Genomic DNA, 23,653 nt, shown 5'->3' with positions numbered 1-23,653 from the left:
GTACAGACTACGTGGGGTAGCAGACGTGTGCCTGGAAAATCTGGCCTGGTGCTACCTGTGGAACTTGGTGTAATTTTACTCTTTCATCTAAATATTCCCATGACTTCCTCATACATTTGCTCTTTCCACTTCTCTCCACTGCTCCTTTGACAGATTGGAGAGGGGATGCTCTAAAAACAGAAGTGAGCTTAGTTGGAAAGGTAATACCTCATATTAGAGCAGTTGATACCCTTGGGAAAGGCAGACGCATTTTACGTTCGGGCTCCCTCATCAAGACTGTGATCCTGAAGCTCATCTGCCTGCATGGGCATGTAGGCTTTGTGTAGGTAGGATGAATTTCCCACCAGTTGTCTTGCATCCAGGTCTGAATAATATTCACGTGGCATTTTCCTTTCAAATGCCTTCAGAGTTCTGATTATTGGCTGACAGCTGGGGGAGGTGTAGATGGAAGGAGAGATGCTGCCGAGCATCGGACGCTGAAGTGCTGTTGTGGCTGTCAGCAATGACACTGAAGCAGTCGAATACCTGAGCGCTGCTTTTTGAGCTGTGCCTTCCAGCATGACTTGAAATGAAGAAAGCATGCAGCTGTGCTAGCAGCTGCTTTCATTCCTGTCGCTGTGAGTTTGAGGTTTTGTTTTCTTCTCCTAGAAGTTGAACTGCTAGACCTTGGCTAGTTGATGAGTAAGTGTCAAGAGCTTTAAGCAAGTAAACAAAATTGTACGGCTCAACAGGACAGCTTGGAAAAGCAAGAGGACTTGGATGTTTTGGAAATTAGTTTGAAGGACCCTGAAAATGTTGCCATTAAAGCAAGATCAGAACGGGGAGGGAGTTTTCCAGACTGAACGAGGGGGACATCTCACTTGTGACCATGTGCTTCTGGGGCCCATCACCTTAGGTACAGAAAGGGAGGATGCAGGAGGGCAAACCTAGTGCTGATGGGGTCTGGGGATGTGTGATTAAAACATACCGATTGCCAAGCAGACTTCAAACCAGTGATTCATGTAGCCCCAGGACAGTCCTGAATGTACTGAAAAAGCATTGCACTCCACAGCCAGCAGGTAGCTCCAGATGCTCCTGCAAACCGAGGAGCATCTCCGTACCCTCTTACTGAGATTTTTCTCAGCCGCAACCTACAAGTTGCAAAAGTCTCCAGTGAACAATGTAAATGAATTCAAGAGGAATCATTAGTTCCAGCAGACAGGGAGTTTTGAAGGGTACAGTTAAAAAATCAAGAAAGAATTAATATTATGTTATTAAAGTTATGGTAAGATGATAGTTGTGCTTGGTTCCTGCATTGTATTACTGCCATTGTAACTCTGGCAGCAGGAACTTGTGTAGCACCAAAAAAGAAACCCCAAAGAAACCCGCTGCACAAGGTGGTTGCTTCTCATTTCTGCCAGAATCACATTCTCTTCCCAGTTTAACTCTGGACCTGGATTCATTTGCCCTTTGAGAGGTGAGGAAATACAGATAAGTACATTAATCACTTGAGGAGACCATCAGAGTAATCTGGTGAAGTGGTGCTTATGCAGGGCTGGCAGAAGCGATCCCTTCAGAGAAAAGCCCATGTGGCGGGTACCTGCGTGGGGCTGTCGTGTGGCAGGAGCGTGGGGAGGCAGAGCCGTTCCCCGTCTGAGGGTACCCTGTGCCGGGGCTCCTGCTCTGGGCTTGTGCTCCCGGGGTGCAGTAACCGCAGAGGAGTCCCTCCAGCACCACTGCTGAGTAATTGAACCCAAACCTGGCCCCACCATCTCTCCTGGAATAGGAGGCAAGGTGGATGCTTTTCCCATCTACAAGTACACCGATTTGTTTAAGCTTCCTGCAAGCCAGATCTGTGTCCCTGTAGTCACCCTGTATCGTGCAAAGAAACCTGTAGCCCAAACCCTAATACCCCCTAGCAGTGTCTCCTGGAGCTCTGCCACGCTTTTCTACATATCCTGCCAGACTCTTCCGTGTCCAAGCTGATCTTCATAAGGCCATTTCAAATAATCACCTGAAGTTTTCTCTCATTTCTTCTGCCTGCTTCTAGTTTTACCGCAAAGGTTTTCTTTACCTCTTCATGCTTTAAAACACAAATCAGCCTTTCTTCTGGATACCTGTATATGTATTTCAAAAGTTTTACAAGTTCATATATGGAAAAAACTTCTCTGGTCCCACACCAGCAGTTTTTCTCAGCGTTAGGATCTGTGCTTGGTACAGTATCTATTGCAAATTTGGCACACGTTAGGATGTTCATCAACTTGACCCTCACCCCAGTAATGATTCTTTGGAGGGGGGGGAATCAGCATCTTGGAATTATTTGTTACTCTTGCAGTCCATCACCCTTTCAGAATATATTTGTCACTCATCCAAGTGCCCTGAGGCAATATTTTTTCTGTAATGAGGGTCGTGGTGAAGGTCCTATTTGTTTGTTTATTATTTTCTTCTGATCCCAGCAACATTTTTATCATGTACGTTGCTATTTATTGGTTTTACTTTGATAGTAAGTGGTTGAATAATATACCTGCTGTGCACGTATTTGTTGCTGCTATTCATCATTGTAAGCTGCTTTTTAATCAATCCTCCTAAAAGTAAACTTTTTGGTTGCCAGCTCAGTTGTCAGGCTTGACTTACCGAGTCTGTACTGAAGATTTTTGCTATATAATTGTTCATGTCACAAATTTAATGTTTTTCTTGTAACTGGCATTGCACTGAAATGTTTGGACTTCAGCTACTGATTTAAATGAAACATTGCATAGCAGAAATGCTCTCATGATGCTGTGCTGCACTGACAGGCAGCACACTGCCAGCCAGAGATATTATCTGCTAATATCATCACCTGCTGCTTTGTGGTTATCTCACTTCTGCAAATCCCTGTCCTGGCCAAGGGAGGAATGCCTTGCTCGGACCCTGGCTGCAGGGTGATGCTGGTAGGGGTGAGCACCAGGAGCGGAGGGCTTGGGCTGCACGGGTCTGCCGTGCAATGGGGAGGGAGGAGCATGGCAATACAATCCCATAAGTGTGCTGTCTGTTAAGTCTGGAGGCAGATCCTGAGCTAGAAGCTCTTTGCTTTTAGCTTTTGGAGGTGCTTTAGCCCAGCCTACATACACAGAGTATCCCCAAGTTAAATGCCGCATGGGAATTTATTTGGAGTATGTCTTGCCTTTTCTTGTGGCTTTCATCCTGCAAGCTACTTGGAAAATATTGGCCCAGAAGATCACATGATTAAATTTTAAACACAGTCTCACCTAGGCCAATGGTTAAGGTAAGAATGTGCGTAGGAGAATTGAGCCATAGTTACTAGTGGGAGAGAATGGGATTGCCTGGTGGTGCTAACGTGAGAGCCTGGTGAAAGAATATGTCTGTGCACGTCTTTGTATCACAGCAGTGAGCAAAACAAATGTTGTTTTCCATTTTATTTTAAATCACCTATTAGTATCTTTCCAGTGTGCTAGTAAAACTGTCTTTTGAAGTAATCCTTGCTTCTGAAGGAAAAGGAAATTGTATTTTATGGGAGCTTTTCATTCACTCTCTAAGCATCTCATTTGAATAAAGACATTCCCATTGAGCACCCTTTAAAGTGTACGCCTCGCCTCATCTGCATGCGATGGGTAGGCTAGTCTTTCATTTGAAATATGACAGCCAGATCGAAATTGCCTACTTAGAAGCTACAGATTATAATTAAGGAGAAAGTAGCTAACTCCTTGTGCTTTGCAACTATCTTTCTTTGGAAAAAGCCTCTGTTAATATCAGCACATCTCTGTGCCAGAGTGTACTAGCCTTCTTTTTTTTTTATTATCCATTCGTAGTAAATCTTGCTTCAGAACTCAGTGGAAAACATTTTGGCCAAAAGATTATAAATGTCTCTTATGGCTGGGAGACCAGGAGCTGCTGATAAATAGGAAGTCATTAAACTAAGTAGTTCCCTGCAATGCTGACTTTCAGGCAACTATGGCAGGCTCTCCTCCCAGGTGTCTTCAACTGCCGTACCAGTTGAGGGTGGGAGATAGGAAGGAATAAAGTCATCTAGTCAGTTAAACTCCCTAAGGTTCATGTTTTATTTTGCACGTGTTCATCACACAGAAGATGCCCCTTCTGCAAAGGCAAATTGTGGCCTCATAACACTTGTGTGGGTAGAGGGAAGCAAAGGCAAGCCAGCAGAAGTTGCACTAGCTCCAGGTGTGCTCTGTGTCAAAATGTAGATGCCCCGGTTCCCAGGCAGATTTGGCAGAGCTCCTGGGAAGGTGAGAGGTGCTGGTTAAACTCTGCGTGACCCATTCCAGCTTAATGAAGGGAGAACTCTCCATCCTGGAACGCCTTAGATCAAAACTTGGTGCCTTTTGAAAAGCTGTGCTTTTGCACAAACAGGAGTCGCAGGGATGGTCGGGTGAGGTTCAGCAGCGAAGAGCACAGGCTGCATGGTCGCAGTGGTCCCTTCTGGCTCTGCGATCGGTCGGTCCATGAAAGCTGCATCAATTTAGTCCCCTTTCTTGCCAAACTGTGACCACCTCATCTAGCACTGCCTGTCTGGGGTTAACAGCTGAACTGACAAGGAAAGGTGTTCAATAACACATCAGTGAAGCTGGAGATTTTCATCAATACCCCGATTATATAAACTGGCTCTTTAGGATGGGCACTAAGGGCTCGGTCATGGCTTTAATTATCTCCTTCCGCAACAGTTTCAAACCCTGATCTCAGCAGTGCGTTTTTTATACCTAATTTTGGCCTCTTGTTGAGTAGATTTGCCTAACAAGGACTTCTAGGTTTTAACTACTGTTAGTGGAAACTGGAAATGATGCGAGTGAGGAGCCTAATGTTGCATCCTGCTGAGCAAAATTCAGGCAATAAATCCTTCAGGATACAGATATCTCTAATTGTGACACCTTCACAAAAGTCTCTTCATATTTAATGTGACCTAATGATGCAAAGCAGACTGAAGCATTAAGATGTATTTTTAACTAGGAAATACAGACCTTTTTTTTTTTAGTTGTGATTTGTACATTCAGGTAATTTATAGGGCTGTCCAGAAAATTGCATCTCCATTTTTTTCAAAATCTTTTTTTTCCAATGGAAAGCCAGTAAAAAGATTTTATTCCATAGTGACATGACTGCAAGAACTTTCTGAGCTATTTAAAGTATGGCCCCAGCACATGGCTTCCCTGGCGGTGAAGGCCTTGATGAAATCTCTGTACTGAAGCAAGTCCATAAGCAACCTGAACGTGAAGCTCGCATAGCCAAGCTGAGCGCTGTAATCAATGAGCTGTTGGCTTAGTTAGAGCTGTTTGCTCTTACATTGTCTCCTGGGATGGAAAAAAGGTGATCTAGGACTGCAGAATAAATATAGTTCTTTTCAGCGTTGCATGAACATAGTTCTTAATAGGAAAGAGTATTTCACATTTTTGTAACCAGCTCTAGTTATTATTAGAGAGTGAATGCCATAATTCAGAGCCCTGATATGACTTTTGTTTACTTGTGCATGGCTACAGGCTACTGAAGTAATTAAAATCTGCAAATCAGTGTTCTCCAGTGTCCATGGGTCTTCAAGGACCACACTGGCTCTGGGAATACTGTCTTTGTTTTTTCTCTCTGCTCCTGTGGGATGGGGTTTTTTTTTGACCAAAAGAATAGTAGGATGGGAGAAAATGTCTGTGCTTTTGTACTTGGACAGCCATGGTCTGCAGTAGTGGCTGTCCACGAGTACAATGTACAATTTAATTCCTGTTGCCAGGGAGTTTGATGAAATCATTGCTGGTCTGATTAAAACAGGTAAAAATAAGGATGACTCTGTGGCTTTTCTAGTTTTGAGTGCTTCTTCCTGACCCCAATTACAGTCTTCAAAACCCACTTTGTAGAAATCTTCAAGATTGGCAACTTGGCTATTGCTTGGCTATTATTGCCAGTTTGCACTTTTGTTTGAACTGTGGATAAATGCAAGTACAAGAGAGGGACTGGGAGATGCTTCCAGTCACTTGATGCTTTGTTCCTGCATGAGATCTATAGAAAACCACCAGAAATGTGATAACAGCCACATCTTCACCTTCTCTTGGAGGCTGTGCACATGGTCCTTAGCACAACCGATGCACTGTGTCATGTGACGGAAGAGATCATCCACCGCCCCCCCCAGTTTGCTAGCTGGTCTGAATGGCTTAGCTTCTGTGCCGAACTATTTCGTGCGCAGCCAAGAAGCCACAGCCTGAGGGTGGCAAAGTCTTTGCTCATTCATGCCGCTGGTGTGTTGGGCTGTGCGCAATGATATGCTGCTTGAGTAGGTCAGAGAAGGGGGTCTGGCTGCCAACACTTGTAAAAGTAAAGTCCCCAGTCTGTTGCACAACCAGGGAGAGGCTGATTGCTCCAGCCAGTAGGCTTGTCATGGGGCAGCAGCTCTGCAGGCAAGATGACTTTTCCGGATGTTGAGGTCTTCTCGGTTGCCGCTATCCTCAGTGTTCTCCAGCTTCTACTTCGTAGTTTTTAATCCCTTAAAACTTGAAGCAATCTTTGAGTGTGAACTGGGGCCATGGAGGAGGCTTATCTTGCTTTGCATCTCTTCAGACTGGTCAGCTGTTGTCTTCTGTTACGAACCTCCATGCACATTGCATGAACACAGAGCTCAAGGACAGACAGCTGGCTGGGAAGTAAATGAGGAAGGAAAGTGGTAGCAATTTTCTGGAGATGGTGTCTGCTGCAGAGAAGGGAGAACGCTGCTGCTTAAATCTTTGTGAAATTGTAGAAGCTTTTCTTTTGGCACTCAAAACAATTGGATTCTTGATGAATTTGGATGGTATTGATCCAGACTGGCTTATTTTGCTTCATAGAGGCTATATTTTATGCTTAACACTGTTTTGGTGCCAGAAAAATTCTTCATTAATACTTTAGCCTGAAATTGTTCTTAAAGTAGAAGTCACTTTTGGATTTGTTAATATATGCAGTTTTTTCACAATTTGAATTTTTAATATATATTCATGACTAGTCTCTGCGGTATTGTGCAGTGATGGTGTTTTATCTGTGCCTGCCGCAAAGGCTTTTTCTAAAAGTCAGGCTTTTTACAACTTCCCTTGCAAATTTCTTTTTGCACGTTTTCAGGCTGCAGTACAGAAGCAACCAAAGCAGAAACCCTTTGGTTTTGCTTTGTTTGGCATTTGATCCCATCCCCGGATGGCGTGTGGTGATCCAGCTGGGGGACGATCAAACACCCGTCCCTCCCCTTTTCCCTGCTCCCAAATGCGCATTCGCTGTGCAGCAGCCCTGAAGGTTTCCCCGGGACCATAGGGAACTGGATACGTGGGATGTCTTTGGTCTCCTCTCGCACCTGGCATCTACATGAATTTATTTGCCAAGAGTTTAATGCAATATTTCTTCTTATTCAATAGACTCTGAAGAGGGTGGGCATCCAACCCCATCCAGCATAGCCCCACTCAGTGAGGTACCTCTCACTGTCCTCTCTGGGTTCCCAGAAGTGACACTTCATGGTTGTTCAGTGTGAAGGTGCCGGCAGTTTGTCCACAGGTCCATCAACGGACCCGCAGGTCTGCCTTGGCTCCTGCCCTGTGTGCTGCTAAGCCTGCGAGTGAGCCCACGGGCTCCCTGAGAAAAGGATTTGACGTGTACTTCGAAGGAAAATATTTTGACTGGGGGGTTTATTGGAGTCATGCTGTAAAATTCTGCAGAGGACTTAATTTGAATGCTTTAAGTACCTTAGGATAATATACTTGGGAAAATACAAAGTTAATGTTAAAACACAATGCAAAGGAATAAATGTTGCTGCATCTTCTGTAATTACTCTTGCATTTATCTCAGCTGGTCTTGGAGGTGAAATTGCTGCTTTCAGGATTTATAGACCTAGATTAAACTGTATGTGAATCTGCTTCTCCCAGGGCAAAGGATTTATACTTTCAGGTGGTTCTGGCTGAACATCAGGTGATGCCCAAGAATTTGGATTGATTTTTCATGAAGCCCATTTGATTGTGGAAGGCAAGGTGAATTGGAGGTGGTGCGAATGCTATGAAGCAATGCGAGCAGCAGCAGAGCATGTTGAGGTGCAGGAAGGGGGGCTCGGCAGTCCCACGTTGCTCCACACAAATGCACTGCCCAGGGGTTTGATACACCCACTTCTCAGAAACAGTCTTATTAGACTCAATGACTGTTTTTTAGGTCTTTGCTTTATGCTTTCTATTGCTTATGTTGTATCGCTAGATGTTTAGATCTTTGTAGATTTTTCTCCAAATGGGTGCTTTTGTTCTGCTCTGACAGAGGCTTGTTAGTTTGGAAGCTGATTCCCGTGTCTGTCCAGAGGAGAGGGCAGCAGGAGGGACATCAGAGCTACGGATTCAGTCAGGATCTCATGGTGGGTCCAGGTAACGTTGGACAGTTGTGTATGTGGCAATGCAAATGCATGCCCGTGGCATTTCCACGCCTCCTAATTTGCATTGTTCCTTGGACACGATGACTCTTTTTAAGATAGTCAAGGGTTACCTTCCTTCAGAGGTAGCAGCTAAGCTTCCCAGTGACTAGGAAGCAGTTCACCCCAAGAAAATAGTGCGGTGAAGGGAAATCAGAGAGCAATACCACCAGTTTGTACCACAGAGAATGTAAGTGCCCAATCTGAGAAGATATTTGGGTTTGTAAAGACCAGCGGAGCATGTCTTTGAGTGCTATGCTCTGCTTGCACAGCAAGGAAAAGCGTGTGTTTCTGAGAAGAGCTGTAAAAATATCTTGGGAGATAAATCTGGGTCTGGATGTAGGCTTGGAAGTGGGGTTGGGATCACCCACTCAGCTTTCCGAGCGCTCCCAGCGGCGCGTGTTCTATAATGAGCCGTTTTATTTCCTTTTTGGTGCTACGGTGGAGTACTAGGGTTTGCATTACTGTTACGCGCACAGTCTGGGGAGGTTCATTGCTACGGCTGGCACGCGTCCGGGACGTTTATTCCTCCGGGAATGTGATGAAGCTGTTGTGCAGGCTGTTTTCCAAGAGTTTTGTGAACGCAATCACTGGGAGCAGGTCCTGCAAGAAGGATCCCAAGCTGCAGGCGCGGCACTGGTGCCCTTTCCCCACCACCGCTGGGGTTGTCCCTATTGCAGTAATGTCTTTAGACCCCATCCTCAGAAGGGTTTTGTAGCTTCCCTTCCTGGAGACCTGAGCACCTCAGAGGGTCTCTGACTTGCTATGTTAATGGGAGAAGAGATGTGAGGTGGAGAGGGATGGGGCAGAGGACGCGCGTGTTGCGTTGCTCTGGTAGGCATCGCAGCGTGCCCTCTCCGAGCTGCCGGCGCTGGAGGAATTACCACCTCTCCCAGTGCGGCGTACGCAATGTGGTGTGTTGAGACAGCAACTGTGGCTGACAGCTTGTCCTATTAAAAACAGTACTGTAGGAAAATAGTACTGGCCAAATGTTTGCACAACACTATGTGCGAGTGAGGACTGGGAATCTGACAAGTTAAGAAATTGAAAAGGGGGGGGGGGGGGAATATTTTCCATTATTTTGACTGGACATAAACAAGAGAAGAATATAGGTTGCTACAGCTTTCCTGGTCAGCTTCCCAGCAGCATCTTCTGAGGTATTTTGGTGATGCTGCTCTGGACGTGCATTTGGATGGGTATAAGCCAATGAAGGCAGCTGTGACAAAGGGGAGATTTTTAGGATGTTCAAATGTCCAGGACAGGAGTTAGGAATAAATGTTTGCAAGATGAAGTATGTATTTGTGTGAAACTACTGGTAGTGTTGAATAATTATAGAGAGATATGGGCTTTGGGATATTTTATGGAACAAAATTGAGAGGTTTCACTGAGAGGACAGAAGTTCAAAGTGAAATACTTTCAAATACTCTTTGATCAGCAAACTGTATTCTTTCTTCCTCTAGAAAGCAAAGAAACAAAAGACCAAGCTTGGATTGCTGAGGCAGCTGGAGAATTTTGTTTCTTGTCTCCAGAGAAAAATAAACTGATTTCGTAGGGATGGGTATGTGGTAGAAACTAATGCACGGCTGCTCTGGAAGGGGAGGAGACCAAGGAAAGGAGGGTGCTGAAGGCACCTTTGAATGCTGGGGAGTCTGGTGTTGCTTTTTGGGGGCTGGTAAAGTAAGGTATGGAAAATGGCTGGGACAGTTAGGAAATATCGATAAGCACCTCAGTTTCGAATGGCTGTGGCATATGCAGGCAGCGCTGGGACGTGCATTGTGGCAGATGGGCAGTGGGAAAGGTGGGGGACGGGAATGCTTGAGTAAATGGTAATTTCTTCATCTTTGGAAAAGAACTGTCAGAGAGCAGGCTTGGAGTGAGAAACAGTCTTGTCACTGTTAGCAAAGGGGTGGAAAACTCTGGTTTTGCCAGAACATCACGGGTGTAAAAGGGCCAGGGAGCGGTCGCCTCCATGGTACCTGCTGTCCCACTGCTGGGCTAAGCCCATCGCATCCCCACAGCTGTCCGGGGCTCTATTAACATTTCAGCTATTGGACTTCGAAGTGCTGGAGAGAACTTGAGCATTAATGACTTCAAGCAGATCAAATGTGGTATTAACAGGCTGGCTGCCTCAAAAAAACTGACTTTAACAGCTCGAGGATGCCTGGGTGCAAAGATTCAGATCCTACGGGAATTACTGGATAATGGTTATAATTAGCAAAAAATATGGACTGAGGGCACCTGCTTAGCAGTGGCTCCCTCTGCAAGAGTTCATGGTGTATACGAGAGCTCGTAGCATGCCTTCATTGCTGCAGGGTTCCCCCCCAGGAGTCTGTCCTTGGAGAGGAGATCTGGGAGGAGGAGGAGAAAGCTGCAGAGCTCAGCTCCATCCACCCTCCCGAAGGCTGGAAGGAAGCCCGTTCCTTGCTGTTTGGGCAGCCTTTCAGATAGCCAGGATTTAGCACTGAGCATGTGGGGATGCCCAGCGCCGGAGGAAATGCTCTTTGCAGTGAGGAGCACTGTGTGCATTGCTTCCTCCTTGAGAACAGGCTGTGAAGAGTGTTGGAAGAGTCAATGGACCTCGATTTCATTAAAGAAAAGACCTTTCCTTCTCAGGCAGATTTCTGCTTTCACCTGAGTATTAAAAGTTACTTTTAAAGTATTTTTCTTCATGCAGGTAATATCTCTAGGGAAGTCTTATGGGAATGATGAGCTCTGCTGTGAGAGGAAAGGCTCCCCTTTATTAGTGTTCTTCCACTAAACCTACAAAAAAATCCATATTTGGCACATCGAGAAGGGGCATTTGCCCAGGGACTGGCTGGAGGCACTGGTGTGAAAGCACATCAGCATAATCCTCCGAAAAGAGGGAGCCGCAGTGTTTCCAGGGCTAATGAAAAGAAATGCCTTGCCTTCGTATCCCAGAGAAAGGAAGATGAGCCCCTGTCGTGTTCTTGTGCTTCGCCAGAGCAGTTTGACTTGCTAAGGGGCCCTGTGCATTTTAGCATTTCACTACTGTATTTTGAAACTTCATTTTTCCCTCGTTTTGGAGATTATCAGCCAAGATAAACATTTCACAGCAGATTCTTCCACGAGTGCTACCTGCAATAACTAATTTCCAGTGGTGTATTTCTCTCATTGCTTTGCAGACAGTAAATACAATTGACAGTTTGACTACCAGAAACAAGTGAGGGGGAAATAAAGCCCAATGGAAAGATAATGGATCTTTGGATTCTTGCAAGCACGTGTGTGGGTGTTGCAGATTTTGCTCAAGCATGTCGTAGACAGGTGGGGGGGTGGATTACAAGATGCTATTTCCAGAAAACAGGACAACCTGCCAAAACAGATAGCTTTTTTTTTTTTGCCTGTTTTTCCCCCACGTCCTAGTAAAGGAATGGAGAAACACTAACCCCCATTGAGAATTTTTGGAGGCAGAACTTTATCTATTATATATTAATCCAGGCACTGATCAAAGCCCAGGAGAGGAAATTTGTGCCGGTTCATCAATAATACTTGAGCACATAGTTGCCGTTAATTGCATGTTCTGTTGGTTTCAACCTAAGCCCTGTGTGCATTGCTAAAGGGGGAGGTTTCGTGAGTCAGACAAGATTAGATCACTTGGTGCGAACTTTTCTGCTTGGGCTCTTCTGTGTCTGCTGGTAGAGTGGGACATGGGACAAGACGGGTCTTTGGGGCTGTTGGCTCTGACCATTTTTGTGCTCGAGGATCAGCAAGTAGACTGGGCTGAAAAGAGGGGCTATAATTAAAAGCAAATTGTGGCTTGAATGTTGTACTAGGGAAGTTCAGGAAGGGAAGGCAAATTCACATTTACATGGAGAGAGCACAGCTTCTGCTCCCCCACGCACATGTAACAGCTGTAGCTTTGTTCCGCATGTCTGGCTCCATGTATTGTTTTCAGAGCAGGGGTAATTAGTGTCTGAAAATGTAACTGCTCTTCGCTATTGTGGAACAATGTAAAAATTCTTTTTTTTCACTGTAAAACATTCCTGCCCTCTTTTGATCTTGTCAAGCTAGACAATACGGCTGTCTCGTCATCCTATTTCCCACGGCAATGGAAAGTTTGCCAAATGGTAGAAGAAACCTCAGAAGCCCTTAATGACTGTGACTTCATCAGTGAAACTTGACTGCCTTTGGTGGACTCGCTTCAGATTGAAGTGAATTTGAGGGAATTCAGACCTGGGTGGCTCGGCAATGGTGGCTGTTGTTAGCAAACAGACGCAGCAGGCGAAGAGGATGGTGTCGGCAGCGACGAGCAGAGAGGCTGACCTCAGCGCCGCTCTGCTGAGCGTGGGGTGCAAGGTCACATTCCTGAGTCATCAGCTTTATTTCTGAATTAATAACAATACTTAGCATAATACAAAGCAAAAAGCACTGTCCAGCTTATTTTTGGAGGAACTTAGGGGAGAAAGGTTTTTCATTACTTTTCCCTAATTAGGTAAATTTATTGCTGAAGTGTTCCTTATTTGCATTGTCCATCAATCAGTGAAAATCACTTCTGCTAATGCAGCCAACAGTATTGCTCAGATGTTAACAAAATGCAAAGGGCGTGATTGCAAAGGGTTACTCTCGGGGCTCCTGATTTTCTTTAGGAAATGGAGAGGCAAAGGTGAAATGCAGGGGTGGTGCTGGAGATAGAGAAGCAGCAGAAGGAACACACCGGCCAAGGATGTCTTGAAGGAAAAGGTGGGGTGTAAAGAATGAGAAATAAGAGAAGATGAAAGAAGAGTAAGTCAGAGGAAGTAAGAGGCAGAACAGGTAGAATTACATCAAAAGTGGGAGGCAGAGGAAGAGGCAGTTAATTTTTTGTGAATCATCACCAAGCCATCCTGCCCCCAGAAAGGCTGACTCAGCAACATCGGTGGAAAAATCAGAGCTTTCTCTCTGAGATGCCATTCCAGATCAAAGAGGTTTCGATTAGTAAAACTGGATTTTCTGTCACTGATCCTCCCCTGCTTTAAAGAAACTTTTCAAATGCATCTTGTGAAGTCAGCATCCACCCTAACCGCCCCAGGGCGTGGTTCACTCACCTCTCTTCCCTGCCACCGTCTCCTCTTCCCAGGTCTGAGTCACGGTCTATTTTGGGGCCCTTTGCACAACTGAGACCTCGGTTGTTTGGGCAGAGGTGAGGTGGCCACAAGAGGCACCAATTACTGCACATCCTCCTAGAGGCTGGGGAAATCTAAAAAGAAAAGCAAGCGAATAAAAGTAACCTGACGGAAGAAGGCTTCTGTGATCTGGTATCACTGACGGATGCTTGGCCACAAAAACACTGCTGGGAAGATGCGAGTGAGATGTTAATATAATATATGAACATTTTTTTCTGGCTTATCACGATTCAGGACTAAGGTGCAGTCAGGAAAACAGGGAATAGAAAGGGAAAGTGATCTCAGTCACTTTACCATGTTTCAGAAAGGCTGGTGGGCTGCTGGTGATTAGGATGGGGCTGTGGTGACTGAGGCCAGTTGGAGGTGCAGGGGGTGAGCAGCAACTCCTGGTCTAAATCTTGATAGAAACATTCGTTAAGTTATTTCATCTGTGGTATGCGCAGGAGTTTGAACTACTACTTGCAATACCATGCGTTGCCCAGTGTGCTATTTCAGGACTTCAGGGGAGAAAAAAACCCAACCACCCTAAAGACGTGTTTTACACGATAAAATGCATGCAGAACTGCCTTGTTCTTTTTTTTCCCCCAAAGTAATCGGATTGTGTTTAATGTAGCTCAGCTCAGTTCCATAGTGCTTGTGAAGGCAATGTGAGGGCCAGAGCAATTCCCTAAAGCCCATTTGCAGTGTGAGGTGATAACATAAAACCGTGGAGCTCCCACCATCGCAGCAAAGCCTGGCTTTCCCCTGAGGGGCCGGAACCTTCTCGCTGTGCTCAGCTGGAAAAGCAGATAGTGTACCCCGCAGTGGGGCCCTTAAAAAGCAGCTGCGGTACCTGAGTGTGGCTGTTCAAACACAGCAAACATGGTTAATTATTTAAGAACCAGAAAATGCTACTTAAGCATTTGGTGGTTGGAGGGGGTGGGGAGAAACCCAATAAAAAACAACAACAACAAAAAAAACCCCAAACCACCAACCTTGAATGCCTTTGAGTTGCAGAGTCTGGGCTGATTGGGGGACCCTGAGTCTGTCAGTGGATGAACCATCCCAGGACAGGCTGGTCCCCAACTCTGGCTCTGCACACCATCATAGGTGTCCTCCCTGCCTGGGCTGCAGCCCCTTGGGCTGGGTAGAAGGTGGAACCTGGCTTGAACCCAGGCTCAAGCCCTGAAGATAGGACCTGAGGAGGACCGTGGGCACAGGCTCTGGCTGCACAGCATTGCATTCCCTGGGGAAGGAGGGGTGGGGTTAAGTTTCTTCCTGATCCAAAACTCCACAGAGGCTGCCACTGTTTTCAGGGGGTTTTGAACTGGGTTCCCAGTTTTGTTCTGTGTCAATACAGCGCCCAAGCAGCTGTGCATGAGGAAAGCAGGGAAAGCTTTCTTTTCTGACCATGCAAATCATGCATTTCAAATCTTTCCATAATCCTAAGGATGAATAAAACAAAGCCACTTTCTCTCTGAGCTGCAGAATTGGCATGACAGGCACTAGGAAATCTTCCTTCCCCGTTTTTCCCCCCCTTTAGGAAAGAACAATAAGCCCTGACAAAAAGTGTGTGGGCACTGATGCCGGGAAGCTTTGAAACCAAGTCAGGAAAGTGTCTGATCATGAGCATTAGAGTCTCTCTCGTGTACAGTTTTCATCAGACTTTGCTGTGTTTGCGTAGGGGAGGCGAGTCAGCCGCTGCTCATCCCCGCAATCTAGGCAGATGCATCTCTTGTTTTCATCCCACCCCTACTATAGCGACAGAAGCTCAGGGAAGAAAATGCCTGAGGCAAATAACCGGCGTTATGCATCAACCGCCGATGAAAAGGTTCTGCCTACGTGTTCGGGTACATTTAGTTTGGACCAGGAAAAGCAAAAAGTCATGCAATCCTCCAGCGTCCATTAATCCGTCTTCTGTGATTTCTACTGCGAGTACTTTGTTTTCCTCTGGGGACCTAACTTTTTATTTAGTCATATATTCATGGCTGCTGCTGCCGTTGGCTCGCTCTTGCACACATTAATTGCTCTTGAGCAGAGGAATGTCTCCCAGAAGGCTTCATCCTTTCTCTGCACCAGATCATAACTTCTTTAATTGCTGCTGTTAATTTGCTGCTGGCTTCGTCCCCTCTGCTCTCCCTGTGCAGAGCAGCACAGCGTGATCCCTCATCGGGCCCCATGTCCCCGCTGTTGATAATCTGGGCCATGCAACAGGACCAGCCAAAGTACCCCCTCCAAGGATCCCCCTTCTCTTTCTGAATCAAAATTAAAATTACTAGAGCAAAGAAGGGTCTGGCAGCAGCTGCCAGACAGAACCACAAATCTATTAGCTCGGTCGCTGATTGCAAACGGTGCGTGAGTACAAGGTTAGGGCTTTGATTGCTTAAACCAGGGCACGCGGGCTGTTTCTTTGACCCAAGTCGTGTATTTCTGCTGCAGCTTGGTTTCGAAAGCTTTTAATGTAGAGGCACTATATGGCTTACGGCCCCATGGGCTAACAGCCACAGATAGCTGTGCACTAAGCTATTTTACATAAGTTATGAGCTTCCAAATACAAATATCCTGTGGCCTTAATATAGAGGATAAGACCTGTTTTCTGCTGCCTTGATTGTCAGAATTCGAGAATCAAATTGTTTCTCATGTCATCCTTTTTCAGTTGTTGCCATGGCAAAACCCCAGAGAGGAAGGGGAGGGTTGTACCAAACCATTGGAACATCAACTTTTCTCTGAGCTTGATTAAAAGATGTGTTCAGGTCCGTAGTCTCACCTAGATGCTCACATGGAAGTAACCTCATGTGTACGAGCAGCTCTGAAGAGCACAGCCCACAAGACTACTTATAGGGCCAGATATTCAAGCAGGGGATCAATGTGCATCAGGAATGAGATAGGGAGACAGAGCAAACCTATTTATATCTTTATTCAGGCAACAGTTTCCTTTTTCTATACTTCACCTGTTGCTCTTTGGGATGTTTTCCAGGTTGCATCAAGTGAATTTCGATGTTCCCACTTGTGAAGGCAAACGCCGAGAAAAGCTCTCCTTGATAGGGGACTTCTCCTCCTCGGCAGAGTTCTTCGTCACCATCGCAGTCTTCGCCTTCCTCTACTCGCTGGCTGCTACCGTGGTTTATATCTTCTTCCAGAACAAGTACCGTGAAAACAACAGAGGGCCTCTAATTGTAAGTGTGCATTTGCAGCGTTTTCAGGCGTATGTCTTAACCCCTTGCTTTTTTGGTGGTTGAGGCTGTGGCATGTTCTGGGACATCCAAGTGGCCCAATGCCCAAAGCATCTCTGCATTCACCTGTTTCTATATCTTAATGGTGATTTAAACTTTTAACATCACGGGTAACAGGGACTATATGCAGGTGGAGTGTAGTCCCAATCTTGTATATACTTGTGGGATTCCCCGCTTCTCTCCCACTGCCTGCAGTGATGATGAACGTGTAGCTGGGTGGTTGCAGGATTGGGGTCTGAGCCACATGGCTGTGACAGCAGAGCCTCATCGGTGGGGAAAAAAGGGAAGAGGAGATCTTAGGCATGATCATAGCAGACAAATGAAACGTGCCCCTGACCAAAGCCTAGCCAGGGAGATTGCTTCTTGCTAATTACTGCTGGGTTCAGCCAAATGATTTTGCTTTGGGGAATTACGTGGCTGGTTTTCCAGTATTACCCTGAGCTCCCAGCACAGTTGCACTGGTTTATGAGGCTCCTCGCTTTCCAGTTATCATTCTATGCACCCATCAAGCTGTGGCTGTTCATGTCTTTATTTTTCTTTTTACTGATTCCTGAAGACTTGTGATAAAAAGCAAGTGCTGCTGTGCATTCATTTTCTTATAAATCAAGACTGTAAAGCCAGTGAGAGCAATTTGGTTCCAGTGTCTGTTACCTGTTAGTGCATCATGCTGTGGGATGCACCCTTGGTCTTGCTGGGCAGCTGTGTGCTGATCCTCCGCTGCGCTGAAGCTGGGTCAGGTCTCTGCATCTGCGGGCTGTAGGGTTGCCTCACACTCCCCCTTCCACGGGCAACCCTCTCCTCCGTGGCTGCGAGGATAAGGTTGCACTAAGGTAGAGGAAATATTTCTCTGAAGTCTTGGTGTGAAGAGCAATTCAAAGGGAAGGCGGTGGGAGTGTAGCGAGGACCAATTTAAGGAAAGAGTTAGTTCTGGCTTTAAGAAAGAAAAGCTAAAGAAAAAGGTAAAGTTTACGATTGACGGAAACCAGACATTTGGCTGAGACTTGTGCCTTAAGTGACTGAAAGCCGCCAATAAAGAGCACCAGAAAAATATAATAGAAAGGAAAATAAATCACGAGCGCAGAAAGGCTGTACCTGTTAAACGAAATAACTACAGTAACAGTAAGCAAAAGATTAAACTGTGGGAAGGTTATCTTAGCATCACAGGGTTTTGAGGGAAAGATTTTCCTGCTGCAAGGAGATGGGAGTTGTTTTATTTAAGTTTGCATAGTTCAAAACTGATGAATTGATACGGAAGGAAAAATTCTCATTCCATAACAAAGGAAACGAATCCTCTTCATTTCGGGGGTGTTGGGACCTTTTCTCTCTCCTTAGAAAATGGTGAGGAAAGGAGGGGAGATCTTCACAGAGGAGAGGTAGAACAGGCAAGATAAAGAGGTCCCTACAGAAACAGTACACGAAGTGCCTTGCTTCTGCTTGATTCAGTTGACATCAAGTAACATCTCATTCCAAACTGTCTCATCAAAGGATTAGTTGCAGAGATCTGCCATTTTAATTTTCATGTGGAAAATAATTTTCTTCTGACCAACCACATTAACCTGTGTAGCAATAGAAAAAGGAAAGAGGAAAAAAAATAATACTAATATGTCAGTTTGTGATGTGGCTGCTTGCCGTTGTCCAGGACTTTCCTGATACAGCTGCTGCAGTCGTGTTTGTCACAGGATGCACGGTTCAATCCGCTGCAGCATTAGCGTGGCATTGATTTAATTTGTTCTGTGTAATGGATTGTAATTGAATCTACAGGTTAAATTTAACCGTTGTCCATTACCAAAGCCACTGTTTGCAATTTCCCAGTCTTTAAACCAAGCCTAAATGACCTTATTTGTTCAAATATAAAGATGCTTCTGAGTGTGTTCTACAGCAAAAGCAGCTCCTGCCAGTCAGTGGTGTTGGGAAGTGGCTTAGGGTTATGCTCAGCTTACATCTGCTCCAGCATCTCCTCTGCACTGCCAGCTCTGTTGTGTTGGGTATTTCTAGAAAAAAGACTCTTCTTCACGTGGAGAATGTCCCTGCTGGTCTCTGCCCACTGCAATGACTGCAACATCACAGCCTGATTGGGACAGGGTGTGAGTCCTGCTGTGCAGTGGAGATGGAGGGAAAACGCACAGCCCCAGGCAGAGAACAAGCAAGCAGCTGCAGCCAGGAGGAATTCAAGGGTTAAGGGAAACTCAAGAGTGAAAACCAGCTTCCCATAGCTGCAGGGCTCACCTAAGGGATGTAACAGGCAGGCGATGCATCCTCCAGCTCCAGGCAGATGCTACACTGAGCTGATGTACCCAGCAAGATCACACGTATATCAAATCAGATGTGTGAGTATGTCTCATCCCTGAGATTGTTCCTCCCAAAGAAAAGTGCTGCAGAAATCTGGGGTGCTTTGTGCACGCCTGAGTCCAGCCAGCAGTCGCGCAGCACGTGTCGGTGCAGGTGGCAGGGCAGTCCTCGCTCCTTCCCCGTCACCGTGTGTCAGGCACCGTTTCCAGACTACCAGTTTTTTGCCTCTCAGTGAAGAGTTAGAAGATGATAGTTTCATCTGTCCTTGCTTCTGCTGCAGTGCCCGATCACAATCTCATATTTAAAACGATTCTCATTTTAAGCCTTGTACTTCCTCTTGGCTTGATATGTGCTCAGTCTGGGATGACATCTGCCTTTAAGCGGCACCCTCTCAGAGCTGGCTGCCTTTCCTCCTGACAAATTTTCAGGATTTGAAAAAGGAGTATGACAGGAGAAGTGGAGAGAGGAAAAAAAAAAGACTTTCACTTGAAATTCTAAAATTTTTTCAAAAAACCCTTGCACAGGCAGTCAGAGCACCATCAATGCATTACCAGCTTGCAGTGGCCTGACTGGATGCACAATATACGACTATAAAGAATTTAATGGCCACTAAGTCACGAGAAAATTTCAGTCACAAACGTTTCAAGTTTACCTTGTTTATACAAATATATGGAAACCCAACTGCATGTGCTGAGATCTCAGCGAAGCATCACTTTAACTGTGGAAAAATATTTTAATGTTCAGTGTGAAGTGAGACATCATGGCAAGGAAATATTTCCAGTAGAAGCCGTTAACTCCTTCCACGGCTGTTTGGATGGCACCGGCATGTTTTATTCACTGTGCAGTGAGCCATGTCTGTTGCTAACATTGCCTGTCAGGTTTTGGGGATAAAAATCTTCCTTTTGGTCGCACGGGGCCCCAGTTGTGTAACTGGTCTGTGATGGAGGTGGGAGTCACCCCTTCCCACGGGGCTGTCAGCAGCGAGCCCTCGCCACGTGCGCCCTCCGCTTGCCTCCATGGCTCCATGGAGAGATCTTTCGGGGGGGTTCATATGAGATAGATAAACCTAAGAGAGGACCTTGGATTCCCATTTCCTAAAGGAACAAGGAGCAGTTTACCTGGGGTTAAATACCTGATAGATATGTGCGATGTGTTTCTGAGCTCTGCAAACTGCAACTGTGATTTTAATTTCGCTGCAAACTCCCGCCTGATGCACGTGTGCAGCGAGAAGCTGGGGGCTCGCCTCGGCACTTACAACAAGTGCAAGCCTGTTTCTCAAATGACTGATTAGTGCTCAAGAGCCAGAAACGTTTTAAAGAAATTAATTGGAGATGGTGACTTAGATTTTTAATGAATGCGATGTACAAAATCTCACCAGTTTTCCGTGTATCTGCATCTCTAAGCCTAACCTAAGCTGATTTGCACTTGTGTAACACCATGTACCCTGGGGAGGCATGGCTGGTTTGCAGTGAGAGCAGAGATGAGCTGCACCCTGGGACTGCCACCCCAAGCACCTCTGTCTTGATGCCCGGTTTCAGATCTGTATGTTTGCAGCTGCTTGCATGCAGAGAGTAACCCACCCAACAGTTAGTTCTGTGCTGAAGTTTTAGGGGATCAGGGGTAGATGCTTCCATCTATCTCTGGAGTGGGAAAATAAAGGAAAGAATAGTCATGGTTGATGTGTATCAGTACCCATCACTCAGATTTCTTATTTTTTCCATAGTTTCTATACCCCATATGTACTCTATTTAAAACCCACACTCTGACAATTCTGTCTCTATGTGCCTTCAGATTTGTCTTTGGGAAGTTATAGATTGGCCATGAAAAATCACATGCATTCATGTATAAATGTAAATCACTTCGTTAGTATTCCAATCAATTAATATAAAAGCATAAAATTATTTAGCCAGGAAAAGTGACTGACATAGCCCTGAAAAGAGATACTTCATTTTTATAGTGTTTACTTGATAATCTCATTCTTACAGCGCGTAAAGATGCTTACATGTAAGAAGATGAGATCTTTCCTTTGCAGCTGGAGTCCTGTGAATAATCACATTAAGCAGAAAGGCATTTGGTTCTTTACATATGTTGCGGACCAAGTGCGTTAAGTACACTCCTAGTCTGTTATTTGGAGACGGCTTTGATTAAACATGTTTTATTTCCTCCCCTTTGTCCTGCTTCCTAGAAAATAGGCAGGAAAAGAATAAAGAGCCATCTGTAAAAACAAAGACTGAATCCATTGCAGTTAAAAAATGAAATTATGAATAACCTGAATAATTCCTGGCATTTCAAAGAGCTGTTTCAGACCACTTTTGTCATCTCCTTTTTGAAACACAAGCCACAGTGACCCTGCTGTACACACTGGTGCTTCCCAAAGGGTTCCGCACATCCCTGCCAGAAGCAATGTCACAAAGCCGTACACCATTATGAGAGGCGTGTAATTCTTTCAAAGCTTCATTCTGTAGAAAACCTGGGGTGGGACCTTGTTCAAACCAAAAAAAGAGCTAAAACGCCACTGTAGGAAGGTGTTTGCTGCCTGCAGCAACCTGCTGTTGGCCACTTTCCTGGGCTGGGGCCGGGGCAATGGCTCTTGCTGGGGTGGTTCTTGAATTTTTAGGTCAGTTGTGACTGTGAAAGCAAATCTTCTGAGCAGTTTGCCCCTGCTGGGGTAAAGAAATCTCCCTCTGCTCCTGCGTGGCTGTGCATAAAACCTGTTGGCAGTGCCGCCGGGCTGGACAGGCTGTGGCTGGGAGGGTTTATAGGCTTTGGCGTTTGAGGAGTTGCTCCCTTGTATGCTGTAAATGTACAAGAAGGTTTTGTCAAATGAAAAGGTTTTGTAGCATGAGCATTAGTGGATGGAAACGTTTGTGGAGAGGCACTGAAAGCCCTCGTGGAAGCCAGTTACGGGGCCAGCAGCTGCGGTTCAGCGAGGGAGGAGGGAGCGCGAGCGCGGCGGGGATGCCAGGCGCCCTCCGGCCAGGCTAGAGCTGAGATTTTGCATGTTTTCAAACATAACAGCCCAGGGCCATGGTGCCAAACTTGGACCACGTTGGCCGGGAGGGAGAGCGCCCAGGACACGTGTGTTACAGCACTCCGGGGGTTGCTGAAGCCACTGACCGGCTCAGAGCAGGCGAAACGCGTCCCCTTTCTGAGCGAAGAAGCAGCTTCTGCAGATGCTTTTGGCTGGGTGAGATTGTGCTGGGCACTGGGGGATCCGAAACCGTGCTTGGGAGACTTCAGCGACTGCCCCCTCCAAAGACGGGCATTTTGCAAAAGTCAGTAGCTTGATAGCAAGGAGAAATGTTTCAGTTACCATGAAAAGAAAAGGCACATTCACAGTTCTATTCTAAAACATATAATATATAAAATTGTTCCAAGCAGGCATTTTTGGCAAACTCACTAATAGCAAGTTTCAATTTGAAAAAGGCAGCAAGAATTTTTTTTTTTTTGTTACACATACTTCAGGCTCTTAAAAACTCCCTCCTTGGATATTCAGCACATTTTAAATCTTGTTTTCTACTTTCTCCTACACGTTCCTATTTTGCCTCCTTCCCAAAGGCACCTGTAGGCTGACCAAAGTATCTCAGTTGAGATCTGAGAAAGAAACTTCGCAATTAGTATAGCGTAAGCATACAACAATACACACTGAAGAGATCTGTAGAAGCCATTTCAAGAGAGCAACTACAAAAATTACTTTGTTCCAAAGGAAAAAAAAAAATCACCCATGCTATGGGGATATTAAACATTCAAATGCAAGATTTGTTTTAGTATGCAGACACTCTGGCTTTAATTACCAAGGAGAAATTCCCCAGATAGACATTAAGCCACAGAACAGCTTAGCTTAAAATTCGCTTTTATTTTCAGCATGTCATTATCTTGTAACTCTGTTCCACCCAGAGCTGTGAAAATGTTCAGCCAGAAATCCAAACCCACTTGAAAACAAGAGAAGTTCAAGTTCCAGCCAAAGCTGAAGGTTAGCAAAGATTCAAAATAAATAGGAAGACACGAGTTTGCTCTAGTCGTGTATTTTGCTCCTTGCACAGCGCAGAGGAGACAGAACAAATCCTCCAAGAGCCCAAGTCTGGCCATGTAACCTCGGCGAGAGCACCCGCTGTGTTTCATTAGCCTTTCTGTCCTGTCTTCTTGACAAGCTGCTGGCCTTGTAACGTGTTTCTGGGAGCGGTCATGTCCTCCGGCTGTGGAGGGGTTTGGGTGGGTTCTTCTCCGAGTCCCGCTGTGCAATCTCTCCCTTTTGGCTGGGTGTGTTTCTTGCACCCAGCCAGGCTTTACAGTTTTGGGGAGTTCCTGCGTGAAAGGGCTGATCCGAGCCCCCCCAGGAGCGGGGATCCTTTCCCCAAGGCTCTGATCTGCTCTCAAATAGGGGAAGTAGAGGCAGAGAGGGCAGGATCGGGCAGGGTTGGGCTTGTATGGACACCCTGGTGCGGGGGAGCAGAGGAAATCGGCCAAAGGCTGGAGGATGGGTGAGACGGAGAAGGCAAGACCTGAGAAACAACATGAAATACTTAGCCTCTTTAGGACCAGCCCCTCAACTGCACAGTGGTATGGGATGTTCCTAGCAGTACTTCATAGCCCAAGACATGACCTGCTAGCGATGGAAAGTGAGGGACTCTTGCAGACTGCAGTCATTAGTGTCAGGA

At 45.8% G+C, this 23,653-nt stretch overlaps 1 protein-coding gene across 3 annotated transcripts in view; it reads left to right on the top strand.

Moving 5' to 3' along the window:
* The window catches only part of SYNPR (synaptoporin), a 110,703-nt gene that overhangs the window by 81,978 nt on the left and 5,072 nt on the right, over positions 1-23,653 (top strand). For all 3 annotated transcript variants that reach the window (XM_075158451.1, XM_075158449.1, XM_075158450.1), the window contains one exon: positions 16,451-16,649. In XM_075158451.1, the coding sequence (XP_075014552.1) occupies positions 16,451-16,649 (199 nt within the window). The remainder of the gene's footprint in view (positions 1-16,450; positions 16,650-23,653) is intronic.

This window comes from Calonectris borealis, chromosome 10 (genome assembly GCF_964195595.1).
Source record: "Calonectris borealis chromosome 10, bCalBor7.hap1.2, whole genome shotgun sequence".
NCBI lineage: Eukaryota > Metazoa > Chordata > Aves > Procellariiformes > Procellariidae > Calonectris > Calonectris borealis.
This window is presented reverse-complemented; position numbering and strand designations above follow the sequence as displayed.